This window comes from Lithobates pipiens, unplaced genomic scaffold (assembly GCF_037356315.1).
Source record: "Lithobates pipiens isolate NorthernLeopardFrog02 unplaced genomic scaffold, aLitPip1_a1.2 Scaffold_35, whole genome shotgun sequence".
Classification (NCBI taxonomy): domain Eukaryota; kingdom Metazoa; phylum Chordata; class Amphibia; order Anura; family Ranidae; genus Lithobates; species Lithobates pipiens.
In genome coordinates, this window is record NW_027507811.1 from 18,111,733 (window position 1) to 18,124,710 (window position 12,978).

At 43.8% G+C, this 12,978-nt stretch overlaps 2 protein-coding genes across 2 annotated transcripts in view; both read right to left on the reverse strand.

Moving 5' to 3' along the window:
* Positions 1 to 12,978, reverse strand: part of LOC143955179 (uncharacterized) — a 103,351-nt gene that overhangs the window by 87,585 nt on the left and 2,788 nt on the right. The gene's annotated exons all lie outside the window — the stretch shown is intronic.
* LOC143956106 (uncharacterized) overlaps positions 1 to 12,978 on the reverse strand; it is a 38,881-nt gene that overhangs the window by 24,881 nt on the left and 1,022 nt on the right. The window contains exon 3 of the mRNA XM_077466241.1: positions 10,445 to 11,998. Coding sequence (XP_077322367.1) covers positions 10,445 to 11,998 — 1,554 coding nt within the window. The remainder of the gene's footprint in view (positions 1 to 10,444; positions 11,999 to 12,978) is intronic.

A 12,978-nucleotide genomic window follows, 5' to 3' on the forward strand; every position in this document is an offset into this window, starting at 1 on the left:
AGATCGAGATTGGATTTTCCGACAACAAGATCTCATCGCACATTTTCAGATAGTCCAACCGTGTGTACAGGGCATTAGACTATTCCTTTATTAAAATATAAAAAGTGTCCTGCGATGTCCGTCCATCTGCAATCACAGCGCCCAGAGGACCAGAAAATTAGAAAAAATAAAAAAGCTTTGCCTCGATGGCAGATGTTATATAGGCAAGGGTGGGTCCACCCGGTGATGTAAATGGGTGACCTCATCCTCTTCTGATGTCATGTGACACCATGTGATGTCAGACGGGACGGGGTCGCCCGTTTACATCAACGGGTGGCCCCGCTCTTACCTATATAACAGCTGTCATGGGATGGATGGACATCGCGGGACACTTTTTTTATTTTATTTTTTAATAAAGGAGTTGTCCAAAACTGTCTCCTGTCATTTTTACTTTTTTGGTGAATGGTATCCCTACCCATTAACATGGGGGGGCGGGATCTGGGGGCCAACTTGTTAAAGGGGGCTTCCAGATTCTGATAAGCCCCTTTGCCCGCAGACCCCCACAACTTTTCATGGATGCCTACACTGATAAGGGTCTGGTATGGATCCACTCGTTTGTGTGCTAGTCCGCCTGACTTTTCAAATGAATGGACTTGCCCAGACACAGAGTAAAGTCCGTTCATTTTGAACGTGACTCCAGGTATGACAGGACTAGCGAACAAAGTCAATGTCGCTGCATCCATCGGCAAGATTGACACCTTGCTAGCCACGTCACCTGGTATGGATTTAAAGGGGAACCCCTACTCCGAAAAAATGCCATGGGTTCCCCCAAAGTCCATACCAGTCCCTTATCCGAGCACGCAGCCCAGCTGATCAGGAAAGGGGTGGGGACGAGCAAGCGCTCCCCTCATGAGCCGTACCAGGTTGTGCGCCCTCAACATGGGGGGTGGGTGCTTTGGGGAAGGAGGGCGCCCTGCAGGCCCCCCCAAGCACTTTGTCCCCATGTTAATGAGGACAAGGGCCTCTTCCCGACAACCCTGGCTGTTGGTTGTCGGGGTCTGCGGGCGGGGGCTTATCGGAATCCAGGAACCCACTTTAATAAGGTGTCCCCCAGATTCCGGCCCCCACCCTATGTGAATGAGTATGGGGTACGATGTACCCATACCCATTAACCTGGGGGAAAAAAGTGTAAATAGAAAACACACAACACAGGTTTTTAAAGTAGTTTATTAGGCAGCTCCGGGGGTCTTCTTCTGACTTCGGGGTCTTCTCACTGGGCTCCTCCGCTATCTTCTGCTCTTTTGCCGCTCTTTCGCTAGTGGAGGAACCCAGCTTTCTCCTTCATCGTCGCTCTCTCTCTGGCTGTAATGCCAGGGACGAGTTGCGCAGTGACTTATATAGGCATAAGGGGTGGGGTCACCGAGTGATGTCACATGGTGACCCCACCCCTTATGATGCCACAGTCCCAGCATCCTCCGTTCGCTCGTCCCCACCCCCTTTTCTGACCAGCTGGGCTGCGTGCTCGGATAAGGGTCTGGTATGGACTTTGAGGGTACCCCACTCTGTTTTTTCAGCATAGGGGTTCCCCTTTAAATCCATACCAGGCGACCGGGCTAGTAAGGTGTCAATCTTGCCAATGAAGGCGGCGACATTGACTGCCTTCGCTAGTCCCATCGTACCTGAAGTCACGTTCAAAATTAATGGACTTTACTCCGTGTGTGGGCAAGTCCGTTCATTTGGAAAATCCGGTGGACCTCCGCTAGAAAGTCCGGCAGATTGTCCGCCGGATAGTCTGATCATGTGAGTAGAGTAAAATGCAAAGTTTAGATGGAAAAGTTACAGAAAGAGAGTATTAAAAAAAGAAAAAATTGTCCCCTTTTAAGAGTTTTATTCCCTGTCCCGCATCCTCAGCCAGTGATTTTTTTTCCCCAGGACTCTTTGAGTCTTACCGTGGCCATGGCGGCTCTGGTCCTTTTTCCTGCTCGCTGCATAGGAAAGGAGGAGGAGTAATGAGCAGCGGAGGGGCACAGTGACTTCCCCTCGACGTGGCGCAAAGTACATACTGGGCTCAGTGCGCATGCATGGCCTGGAATGACATGTCGGAGGGCAATCTGTAATCAGAGCCTACCCCTGCTGCTGATGCACAGGCACAATGGGTGGTAAAGCTCCTAAAATCAATTACTTCTGCCAGGAGGGGGTCCAGACTTTCACTGAACCTTTCCTCATCCCTCTTTCCTTTAATATTTGGCTCCATTTTGGGCTCAGGGCTTCTCTGCATATCCAGTGTGTGTCCTGCAGTCCAAAAGGGCTTCAACAAATAGGTATGTGTCATTTTTCTTTTGCTTCACTCTTGATACAGTAATTCTGTTGGCCTTTCTGCAATGGTTTTCTATTATTTCCCTTTCTTCATCTTCCTACAGCTGATCCTCCTGCCCATTTTTCGCCATGAGCCATTTGTCACAAAGCCAAGATCCTCTTGTGTCCAATAGATATGTGACCATCTGTTTGTGAGTATACAAAAAAAAAGAGTGCGCCACTGACAAACAAACCCTGTTTGTCTCAGCCCTGTTCCCGCAAAGTGGTCCAGAAAGTCTTCAGGAAGCTATGACGATAACGAAAGTTCAGAGAAAGTATCACGCTCTTCACGCCATTAATCTTCCAGGAGATCTGGGTCTCAATGGCGTCATCGCTCTCCTTCACCCCCATGTCGAAGGCTCAAGCAAGAAGTGTTGGGCATGTGGCGCTGTACCACTCCCTGATAAATTGGTCTGTAAGGACTGTTTCAGGGATTACACAGCCAGCCAAGAACTAGAGTCAACAGATGGTCGATCTGCTCAAACAGTCCATGAAAGACCTCCTCCTCGTGCCCAAAGCCCGGTATAAATCCAAGGGGGATCGGAGATTCGCTGTCCAAGGGCCTCGGCTATGGAATGCTCTACCAATCAACATCCGCCTGGAAGAAAATCACCTGGCTTTTAGGAAAAAACTCAAGACCTTCCTCTTTTAGCAGATGATCAAAGCTCGCCACAGCGTCTAGAGGCGATTCAGTTCGCATTGTGCGCTATACAAGTATTTCATTCATTCAAAGATTCTTTTTCAGAACTGGCGACCATTATTCCCGCCTATCTGGCTTCTCAGGCTGTTCAGACACAAGACCTAGACCCCGGCACTCTGGGCCTTTCACCGGGCAGCAACCTGCTACCTACATCAGGAAGTACAGCCAGGCATTCTTCTCCTGTGGATCCTTTTGGGGTCATGGACAGAGAACATTGAAACAGCCCTCCGCCAAGACGTCTCTAAGGACAATATAATCAAAGCTCTGGAGGAGCTTAAGTTGGTGGCAGATTTTGTGGGTGAAGCAGCCATTAACACCATCCATTGTTCAGCTAACTCAATGCTACATTCAGTCATGGCAAAATGGGTCCTATGGACAGCTGATCTTGCATTAAAACAAAATTGGTACAAGATTCCTTTCGATGAAAAATCCCTCTTCGGCGAAAAGCTTGATAAAGCAATTTCCCAAGTAACCGGGGCAAAATTCAGCTTACTTCCTCTGGACAGGAAGGCCCAGAGATCAAGAAATTTTTTGTCTCGATTTTGACAATCAAGCTCCAGAGTCTTTAAGGATAATAAAAGATCGTGGTGAGGTATTCAGTCGTCCTTTCTGGGCACCAGAAGGGACAAGACTCTCATCATTTCCCAGGCGGGGACAAGGTCTTTTTGACACCAGAGGGGCGGAGATGCCCCCAGTAGGAGCCCGACTATAACAGATGCCAGGACCCATGGGTCCTATCAACAAATTGGAACAATTTACAGGTTTCTATTCCAACTTCTTCCTGGTACAGAAGAAAAGACGTGACTGGAGGCCTGTAATAGATTTGAAGAGATTCAACAGTTACATTCATCTTGACAGTTTCAAGTTGGAGTCGCTGCAGACAATCATTCAAGTCATACAACCAGGAGATTGGTTGATATCAGTAGACCTGCAGGACGCCTACCTTCATGTCCCTGTCCTACCGTCTTTTCCAAAGTATCTAAGTTTTCCAGTGGGTCGTGTCCACCTGCAATTCCAGACTCTACCCTTCAGGCTGTGCACCTCCCCCTCGGGTGTTTACGAAGGTGTTAATATCTGTCCTCACCCCTATAAGGGAGAGAGGGTTAAGAATTTATTTGGACGATATCCTATTGTTATCAAACAACCAGGATCAACTTATAGCCCACAGAGAAATACTTCTGCAGTGATTGTCAGAACTAGGTTGGTTAGTGAATCACCGAAAGAGCCAACTGATCCCAACACAACAAATGATTTACCTGAAATAGATAAGAACTACAAACTAGTTCAAGGTTATCTGCTGCTATTTCTAATTATAAAGTATAAATGTGCATGCACATTAGAAGTAAACACTCTCTGAGACACGTTCGGCTCAGGCTACTTCTAACTTCTGATTTATTCGTGGGCGGTGTTAATATTTTATACAGAAATATACGTCATTGCTATGTCAGTCTAATAGGTACATCTTATTGGTTACAATACAAGAGAAATGAAGAAACTTGATGCTTGAAGTTTGGTTGAAGCTGGTTTTCTTATCTTAAATGCATTCTTCTAACGCGTGGGATGTAGGGTATAGATCCCATCTTAACTCCGAATGGAGAGTCAATCTGTATACTACATAATAAGTAAGGAGCATAGGAACATGTATACACATAAGCAAATAGACATTTTCTGATTATCATTATGTACATTCGATTCCTTAACATACCTAGGGGGAATGTTCGATACAGATCTCGGAGGAGCAGGTAACCCCAGTGCTGTGTGAGCAGGAACAACCAAGTGAGGAGATTGTCTCTGAATATATGCAACTGACCTTCTTAAATGTGATCTTATTGCAGATCATGTGTGAGTGCAACTGTGTTTTATTACCCACATGTCGTTTCTAGTTTATTTATTTGCGCAATGAGGTATGTCCTTTTTTTGTTTGTTTGAGCAATATTGATCTATGAAGGATTGAAAGCAATGAAGGTTTGAAAGCAATCCACCACATGTGAACATCATCAGAGACTACAGACCTGATCATTGGGGTACCGTTGTCCTTTTATGTTTTGTCTTACAAATTAGTGGTATTTGACTTTTTTCCCAGTATCTCCAGAAATCTACAAGCATTTTGTAAGAACAGCAATTTATATCTAGTGTGGTTTACTGGACACACATATATATATATATATATATACACAGTGCCTTGCGAAAGTATTCGGCCCCCTTGAACTTTTCAATCTTTTGCCACATTTCAGACTTCAAAACATAAAGATATACAGTTTAATTTTTTGTGAAGAATCACCAACAAGTGGGACACAATTGTGAAGTGGAACAAAATCTATTGGATATTTTAAACTTTTTTAGCAAATAAAAAACGGAAAAGTGGTGCGTGCAAAATTATTCGGCCCCTTTACTTTCAGTGCAGCAAACTCACTCCAGAAGTTCAGCGAGGATCTCTGAATGATCCAATGTTGTCCTAAATGACTGATGGTGATAAATAGAATCCACCTGTGTGTAATCAAGTCTCTGTATAAATGCACCTGCTCTGTGATAGTCTCAGGGTTCTGTTGAAAGCGCAGAGAGCATCATGAAGACCAAGGAACACACCAGGCAGGTCCGTAATACTGGTGGAGAAGTTTAAAGCCGGATTTGGATACAAAAAGATTTCCCAAGCTTTAAACATCCCAAGGAGTACTGTGCAAGCGATCATTTTGAAATGGAAGGAGTATCAGACCACTGCAAATCTACCAAGACCTGGCCGTCCCTCTAAACTTTCAGCTCAGGCAAGGAGAAGGCTGATCAGAGATGCAGCCAAGAGGCCCATGATCACTCTGGATGAACTGCAGAGAACTACAGCTGAGGTGGGAGAGTCTGTCCATAGGACAACAATCAGTCGTACACTGCACAAATCTGGCCTTTATGGAAGAGTGGCAAGAAGAAAGCCATTTCTCAAAGATATCCATAAAAAGTCTCGTCTAAAGTTTGCCACAAGCCACCTGGGAGACACACCAAACATGTTGAAGAAGGTGCTCTGGTCAGATGAAACCAAAATCCAACTTTTTGCCCACAATGCAAAACGATATGTTTGGCGTAAAAGCAACACAGCTCATCACCCTCAACACACCATCCCCACTGTCAAACATGGTGGTGGCAGCATCATGGTTTGGGCCTGCTTTTCTTCAGCAGGGACAGGGAAGATGGTTAAAATTGAGGGGAAGATGGATGCAGCCAAATACAGGACCATTCTGGATGAAAACCTGTTGGAGTCTGCAAAAGACCTGAAACTGGGACGGAGATTTATCTTCCAACAAGACAATGATCCCAAACATACAGTAAAATCTACAAAGGAATGGTTCACAAATAAACGTATCCAGGTGTTAGAATGGCCAAGTCAAAGCCCAGACCTGAATCCAATCGAGAATCTGTGGAAAGAGCTGAAAACTGCTGTTCACAAACACTCTCCATCCAACCTCACTGAGCTCGAGCTGTTTTGCAACGAAGAATGGGCAAGAATTTCAGTCTCTCGATGTGCAAAACTGATAGAGACATACCCCAAGCGACTTGCAGCTGTAATCGCAGCAAAAAGGTGGCTCTACAAAGTATTAACGCAAGGGGGCCAAATAATTTTGCACGCCCCACTTTTCATTTTTTTATTAGTTAAAAAAAGTTTCAAAAATCCAATATGATTTGTTCAACTTTACAATTGTGTCCCACTTGTTGGTGATTCTTCACAAAAAATAAAAATTGTATCTCTTTATGTTTGAAGCCTGAAATGTGGCAAAAGTTCAAGGGGGCCGAATACTTTCGCAAGGCACTATATATATATATATATATATATATATATATATATATATATATATGAATGATTAGTTTATTTATTTATTTTTGGAGGATAACATCCTTTATTGGATTACATTATTTATTGGATCAATGTCCTATATTAAGGTTGATGGTAGCCCTTTATTAAATTTTTATATATGTATGTATACTGCTTATCAAATGATTTAGCTTACTATTAATACCACCTTATCTGTGTACACCCAAATAGGACTCAGGGACCCTTTCCTCACTCTGTTTTTAGGGAGAGATGGAAATTCTGTTAGGCTCGGCTCACACAGGGTCGGCACGACTTGCAGCGCGACTCACAGACTCACTTCAGCAGCGACTTGCAAAACGACTTCTGTATAGAAGTCAATGCAAGTCGCCTGAAGTCGCTTATTATTTGTTCCACTTTAATTTCCAGACGTTTACTCCTGTTTTGCAATAACATAAGACTAATGCCGGCCATACACGGTTCGAATTTCGAAAGAATTTTCTTTCGAAAATCGTATCTAAGAATTTTCGTATGAATTTCGCACCATTAGTGGGCTGCAGCAACAGCCGATTTTCGTGCGGAAATAAAATTTGAGGAATCGGACATGTTGGAAATTTTTAGAAAAACGAACGATTTTCTGATCAATGATGGGAGAATCGTGCGAGAAACGTAAGAAAATGTACGGAGATAAAAGAAAATGTACGGAGATAAAAGAAAATGTACGGAGAGAAAAGAAGATTCCCAGCCAAGAAAATTCTTTTCTGTAGCAACATGAGGTGAAATTGAAGGCTTGGTCGGCCGAATTTCGAAAATCAATGGTGGCATCATCGGATCACAAAAAAAACGAATTTTCTGATTTTGAAAAGAAAATTCGTTCGAAATTCGACCGTGTATGGCCTGCATAACAGAGTACACGTCCACTTTATGCTCTGTAACGGATCACTCTGCTTGAGTGTTTCTGTCAGTATACAGCCTCCTCCAGTCTGAACATCAGGTATCAGATATTACAGCCCATATATTGTAAGAACCAGGTGAGACTAGCTCAGTTACAAAACTGCAAAATGAAACTGTTTATTGAAACACAGGTACGCAGAGATATTCAAATTTCTCATCAGTAGACTGTTGAATCAGCAGGGAGAGTTGTTGGAGGAATTCCCCATTCCCCTCTCACAGCTAATCTACATACACATCCCATAATACCCAAGGCAGACAGAACAATGAAATACAGCCACACCCTAAATGACCCAACACAGAGCACACCATAGTATGAGACAATATATACATACATACACACACACACACAAAAAACATCCCAGTGTAGTTGTACAGTGAGTCCGATTAGTACAGATCAGACTGAGGTTCTCGGTCATCCTGTGCCCCTATTAGAGACACATGGTTACTTAGACATAGGAGGTGCATGGGGAGCTGAAAAAAGGGTTTTCCAACCTCCCCAAGGGATTCCAAGGGCCCCCCGCCTAAAGCGACTCCCGTCACATGCTCTATTGGAGGTCTACATAATGATGGCAGACACAAGTCTTTGCAAATGACATCATCCCTATACCGCGGCAAGTGAGTAGGAAGTGATGTTTGGAGCACACTTCCAGTTACACTCCCGGAACACGAACACTATGGCGTACATTCCAGACACTAGTTTGATCACCATGAAAGACCTATACAGCATGAACAATACATATCAGCGGCATGGATAGACGGCAATCAGCACTTCACTATGCTAAGGTATGGACCCCTAGGACACTATACTCCATCTATGCATGTGTTTGACTATGAAATATCTGTCTGCTATGTCTATAGTGATTAGTAATGATTCCAATACTGTCTGCATTACATAGTGGGAACCAAGTGTCTGGACCACCCTTGTAGTGGGTGGGGTCCTTGGGCTCTCTTGGGATGCCTCCTATTAATGCACACACACACACACACACAATATATATATATATATATATATATGGAAGGAGTCAGGAGTTACCACTGCTAGGCTCTGAAGAAGAAGGTATCCCTTTGAAAATGCGTCAGCCAGCAGTGGTCCTGAAGTCCTCTCCTCTACCATCTGTAGACTGTCACACCTAGACTAATTGCCACCACTTGGATGTTTTCACATGTTTGTGAGTAGTTTTTTAATCTGTTTTTACAAATAAATTTACTAATTTTCTTGACTGTTGGGATACCCCTATCTTGGAGGGCAGCTAGGCCTGAGAAATTATCCTTTTGAACATTAGATCACCCGGACGTCACACTTGTGCACAATAGTATCTGTTTGCTGCTATCCTGGGTTAAAGCTGCCCAGGCTATAAAAACATCAGATAAAGCAATGGAGGAACTGATTAAACAACTGATACTGGATAATAAACAAGCGCAGGTCCTGGCACAGACAGTCGCTGCTCAACAAAAGATAAACTGCTTACTGGTTGAACAGACAGTGGGGTTTACAGAAGGAAGTGACCATCAGGCTCGGAGGGTGGGAAATGGCTCCGGGGTAAAGAGTGACCCACGGAAATCAGTGCAGTGGACCATGCAAAGGATGACAGCCATGGATAATGTTGAAGCTTCTATGGAAATATCTGAGTGGATTGCAACAAGGGTGTCAGGAACCATGAATCAGACTGAGACAGAAAATGCAGTAAAAAAACAAAAAAAAAAAACACACCTTTAATGTAATAGGAAAAAAATAGTACAGATCAGGAACATAATCAAAACACAAGCCAGGGTTTTGGAAGCCAAAACTGATAATCAGATGAGCCGGTGATCAGGAAGCCAGAGATCAGCATAGTCGGAAGCCAAAGATCAGGAACCAGAAGGGACATCAGCCAGGCAAAGTCTTTAATAGGAACTCAGTAGAGACACTCAGGATATGTTAAATAAGGTGAAGGCATGAAAGACATGAACAAGGCAGTTTAAATTGGCTGTAGGCTGGACTGATGAGGCAGGTAATGGTAACCAGGTGAGCCACTGTGGAAACAATGAGTGGCTGGTAATTAACCGACAGCTGAGCAGCCTTGAGCACTGGGAAGAGCTTCTAGAAGCCCAGCCCTGACAAAGGGAAGGTCTGACTGAGAAAGAATGGGTGGATGTACTGGCCCCATTCCTGACTGCAGATCCTCAACTGGTGAATTGTGATTTGGTCTCAGAGTCAGCATGGGACTATACATTGCTAAAGGCAGAAATACTAGCCAGGCTGCGAGTGAGTGTTGCTTCGAGTTCATGGCTGGTGCTTTGACGGGGCTAAGCCCACCCATACACAGCTGTATCATCTGTTGCTGGGGGTCTCCAAACTATGACCCTCCAGATGTTCAGGAACTACAATTCCCACCATGCCTAGTCATGTCTGTGAACGTCAGAGTATTACAATGCCTCATGGGACGTGTAGTTCTGCAACAGCTGAAGGGCCGAAGTTGGGAGATCCCTGATCTACAACATCAATAAGGAAGCTCACTCCTATGAATTCTCTGGTGTTGCAAAAGGTTTCCTTTCCTAGTGAAAGATTTCCCACACTCTGAACATGAATAAGGACATTCACCCGTGTGAATTCTCTGATGTTCAACACGATTATTTTTCCAAAGGAAAGATTTCCTACACTGAACATAATTATGGCTGGTCACCCGTGTGAATTCTCTGATGTTTAACAAGGTCTCCTTTCTGAGTGAAAGATTTCCCGCACTTTGAACATGCATAAGGACGCTCACCTGTGTGAATTCTAAGATGTTTAACAAGGTCTGCTTTGTTAGTGAAAGATTTCCCACACTCTGAACATGAAAAGGGATGCTCATCTGTGTGAATTCTCTGATGTGTGACAAGGTTTCCTTTGTTAATGAAAGATTTCCCGCACTCTGAACACGAATAAGGACGCTCACCTGTATGAATTCTCTGATGTGTAACAAGATGATCTTTGTGAGTGAAAGATTTCCCGCACTCTGAACATGAATAAGGACGCTCACCTGTATGAATTCTCTGATGTTTAACAAGGACTCCTTTCTGATTGAATGATTTCCCACACTCTGAACAAGAATAAAAACGCTTATTCATGTGAATTTTATGATGTATAACAAGGTCTCCTTTCTGAGTGAATGATTTCCCACACTCGGAACATGAATAAGGACGCTCACCTGTGTGAATTCTCTGATGTGTAACAAGATGTTCTTTCTGATTGAAAGATTTCCCGCACTTTGAACATGAATAAGGACGCTCGCCTGTGTGAATTCTCTGATGTTTAACAAAGACTCCTCTCTGAATAAAAGATTTTCCACACTCTAAACATGAATAAGAACGCTCACCCATGTGAATTTTCTGGTGTCTAACAAGGTCTCCTTTCTGAGTGAAAGATTTCCCGCACTTTGAACATGCATAAGGACGCTCACCTGTATGAATTCTAAGATGTTTAACAAGGTCTGTTTTGTTAGTGAAAGATTTCCCGCACTCTGAACATGAAAAAGGATGCTCATCTGTGTGAACTCTCTGATGTTTAACAAGATGTTCTTTCTGATTGAATGATTTCCCGCACTCTGAACATGAATAAGGACGCTCACCTGTGTGAATTCTAAGATGTTTAACAAGATATCCTTTGTGATTGAAAGATTTCCCGCACTCTGAACATGAATAAGGACGCTCACCTGTGTGAATTCGCTGATGTGTAACAAGGACTCCTTTCCGAGTGAATGATTTGCCGCACTCTGAACATGAATAAGAACGCTCATTCATGTGAATTTTCTGGTGTCTAACAAGGTCTCCTTTGTTAGTAAAAGATTTCCCGCACTCTGAACATGAATAAGGACGCTCACCTGTGTGAATTCTATGGTGTCTAACAAGTGTTCCTTTCCGAGTGAAAGATTTCCTGCACTCTGAACATGAGAATAGATTGTCACCTCGGTGATCTCCTTCATGGGGTGAGGAAGTTTCCTCGGGATTAGAAGGATCTGTTGATGGATCTGCAGTGTGAGATCTTACATGGATATTTCCAATCATAGTATGTGATTGATGAGAAGATTCCCCCTGATCAGAGGGATCCATTGATGTCTCCGGACAGGAAGGTCTGTGATGTATATTTTGTGTATTTGGATTTCCTCCTGGAGGATCCTGTGTGATGACATTATCTTCTGACTTACAATCAGCAGATAATAGAAGACGTCTCTCCGAGGAATTCCTGACATCACATCCATCTGTTGGGAAGAAGTAAAAAAATAGAATAAATCTCAGTAGATGACAAATAAGTGGAGTTTTGGCTCCTCCTCCCCGTCGGTGGAATAAGTGGAAATGCCGATCTCACAGCTGGGCTCCTGTTCTCCCTCCAAAATCAACCAGAAAAGTCTTCACACCGAGTCCATATATCATCTGCTAATTCTATAATAATAAATAGCTATGACTGAGGCTTCATTATCCAAAACGCGTTAGTGGATTGTTACTACATCTGATTGGCTGGATTTTAAACTATGAAGTGGTTGCAGATCATATATGGACTCCAACCTGAGCAATAAAAAAAAAGTCATGGTGGTCAACAGTTTTACAGAGCTCTGGCATGGAACTGGGTACAACTGTAACAAAATATAGATATAAAAAAAAAAATCCCTTCCTCCAAGACTTACAATGCTGGTGTCCTGGGGTGGCTCCATCTCTCCTCTATCAATGGGGTGACACCCTAAGCTGTAAGTGCAATGGTTTATTAAAGGGTTAGATCACCTCTACAGAAGAACTGTAAAGCTGAACTAACACCAGATCCCCTCCCCAACCTCCTGGACCCCGCTTTACATGTGATGTCTCTGACCAATCAGAATCCATCCATCCTGGCAGCTCAGTATGGAGAAGACAGAGCAGTGGGGTATTTCATATCCCCTGACCATTGAGAGCCCCAACAGCTGAGGATGGCTGATTGTAAGTACAGTGAGGACCGGGGGTGGGGGGGTGAAGGGGGTCCGGTGTTGGGTCACCTTTACAGTTTTTCTGTATTAGGCAAACTAACCCTTTAATGTGACTTTAGTAGTCTGTTTGACCAGTGATGTCTCATCCGCCTTCCATTGAAGGTAACGAAGTGCATATTGCACTCCATCACAAGTCCAGTCCTTGGAACCAGTGCTGGAACAAGGTCGTCCAGCACCCAGGGCAAAGATGCCAAACTGCATTCACTCCTCATTTATGATGTGCA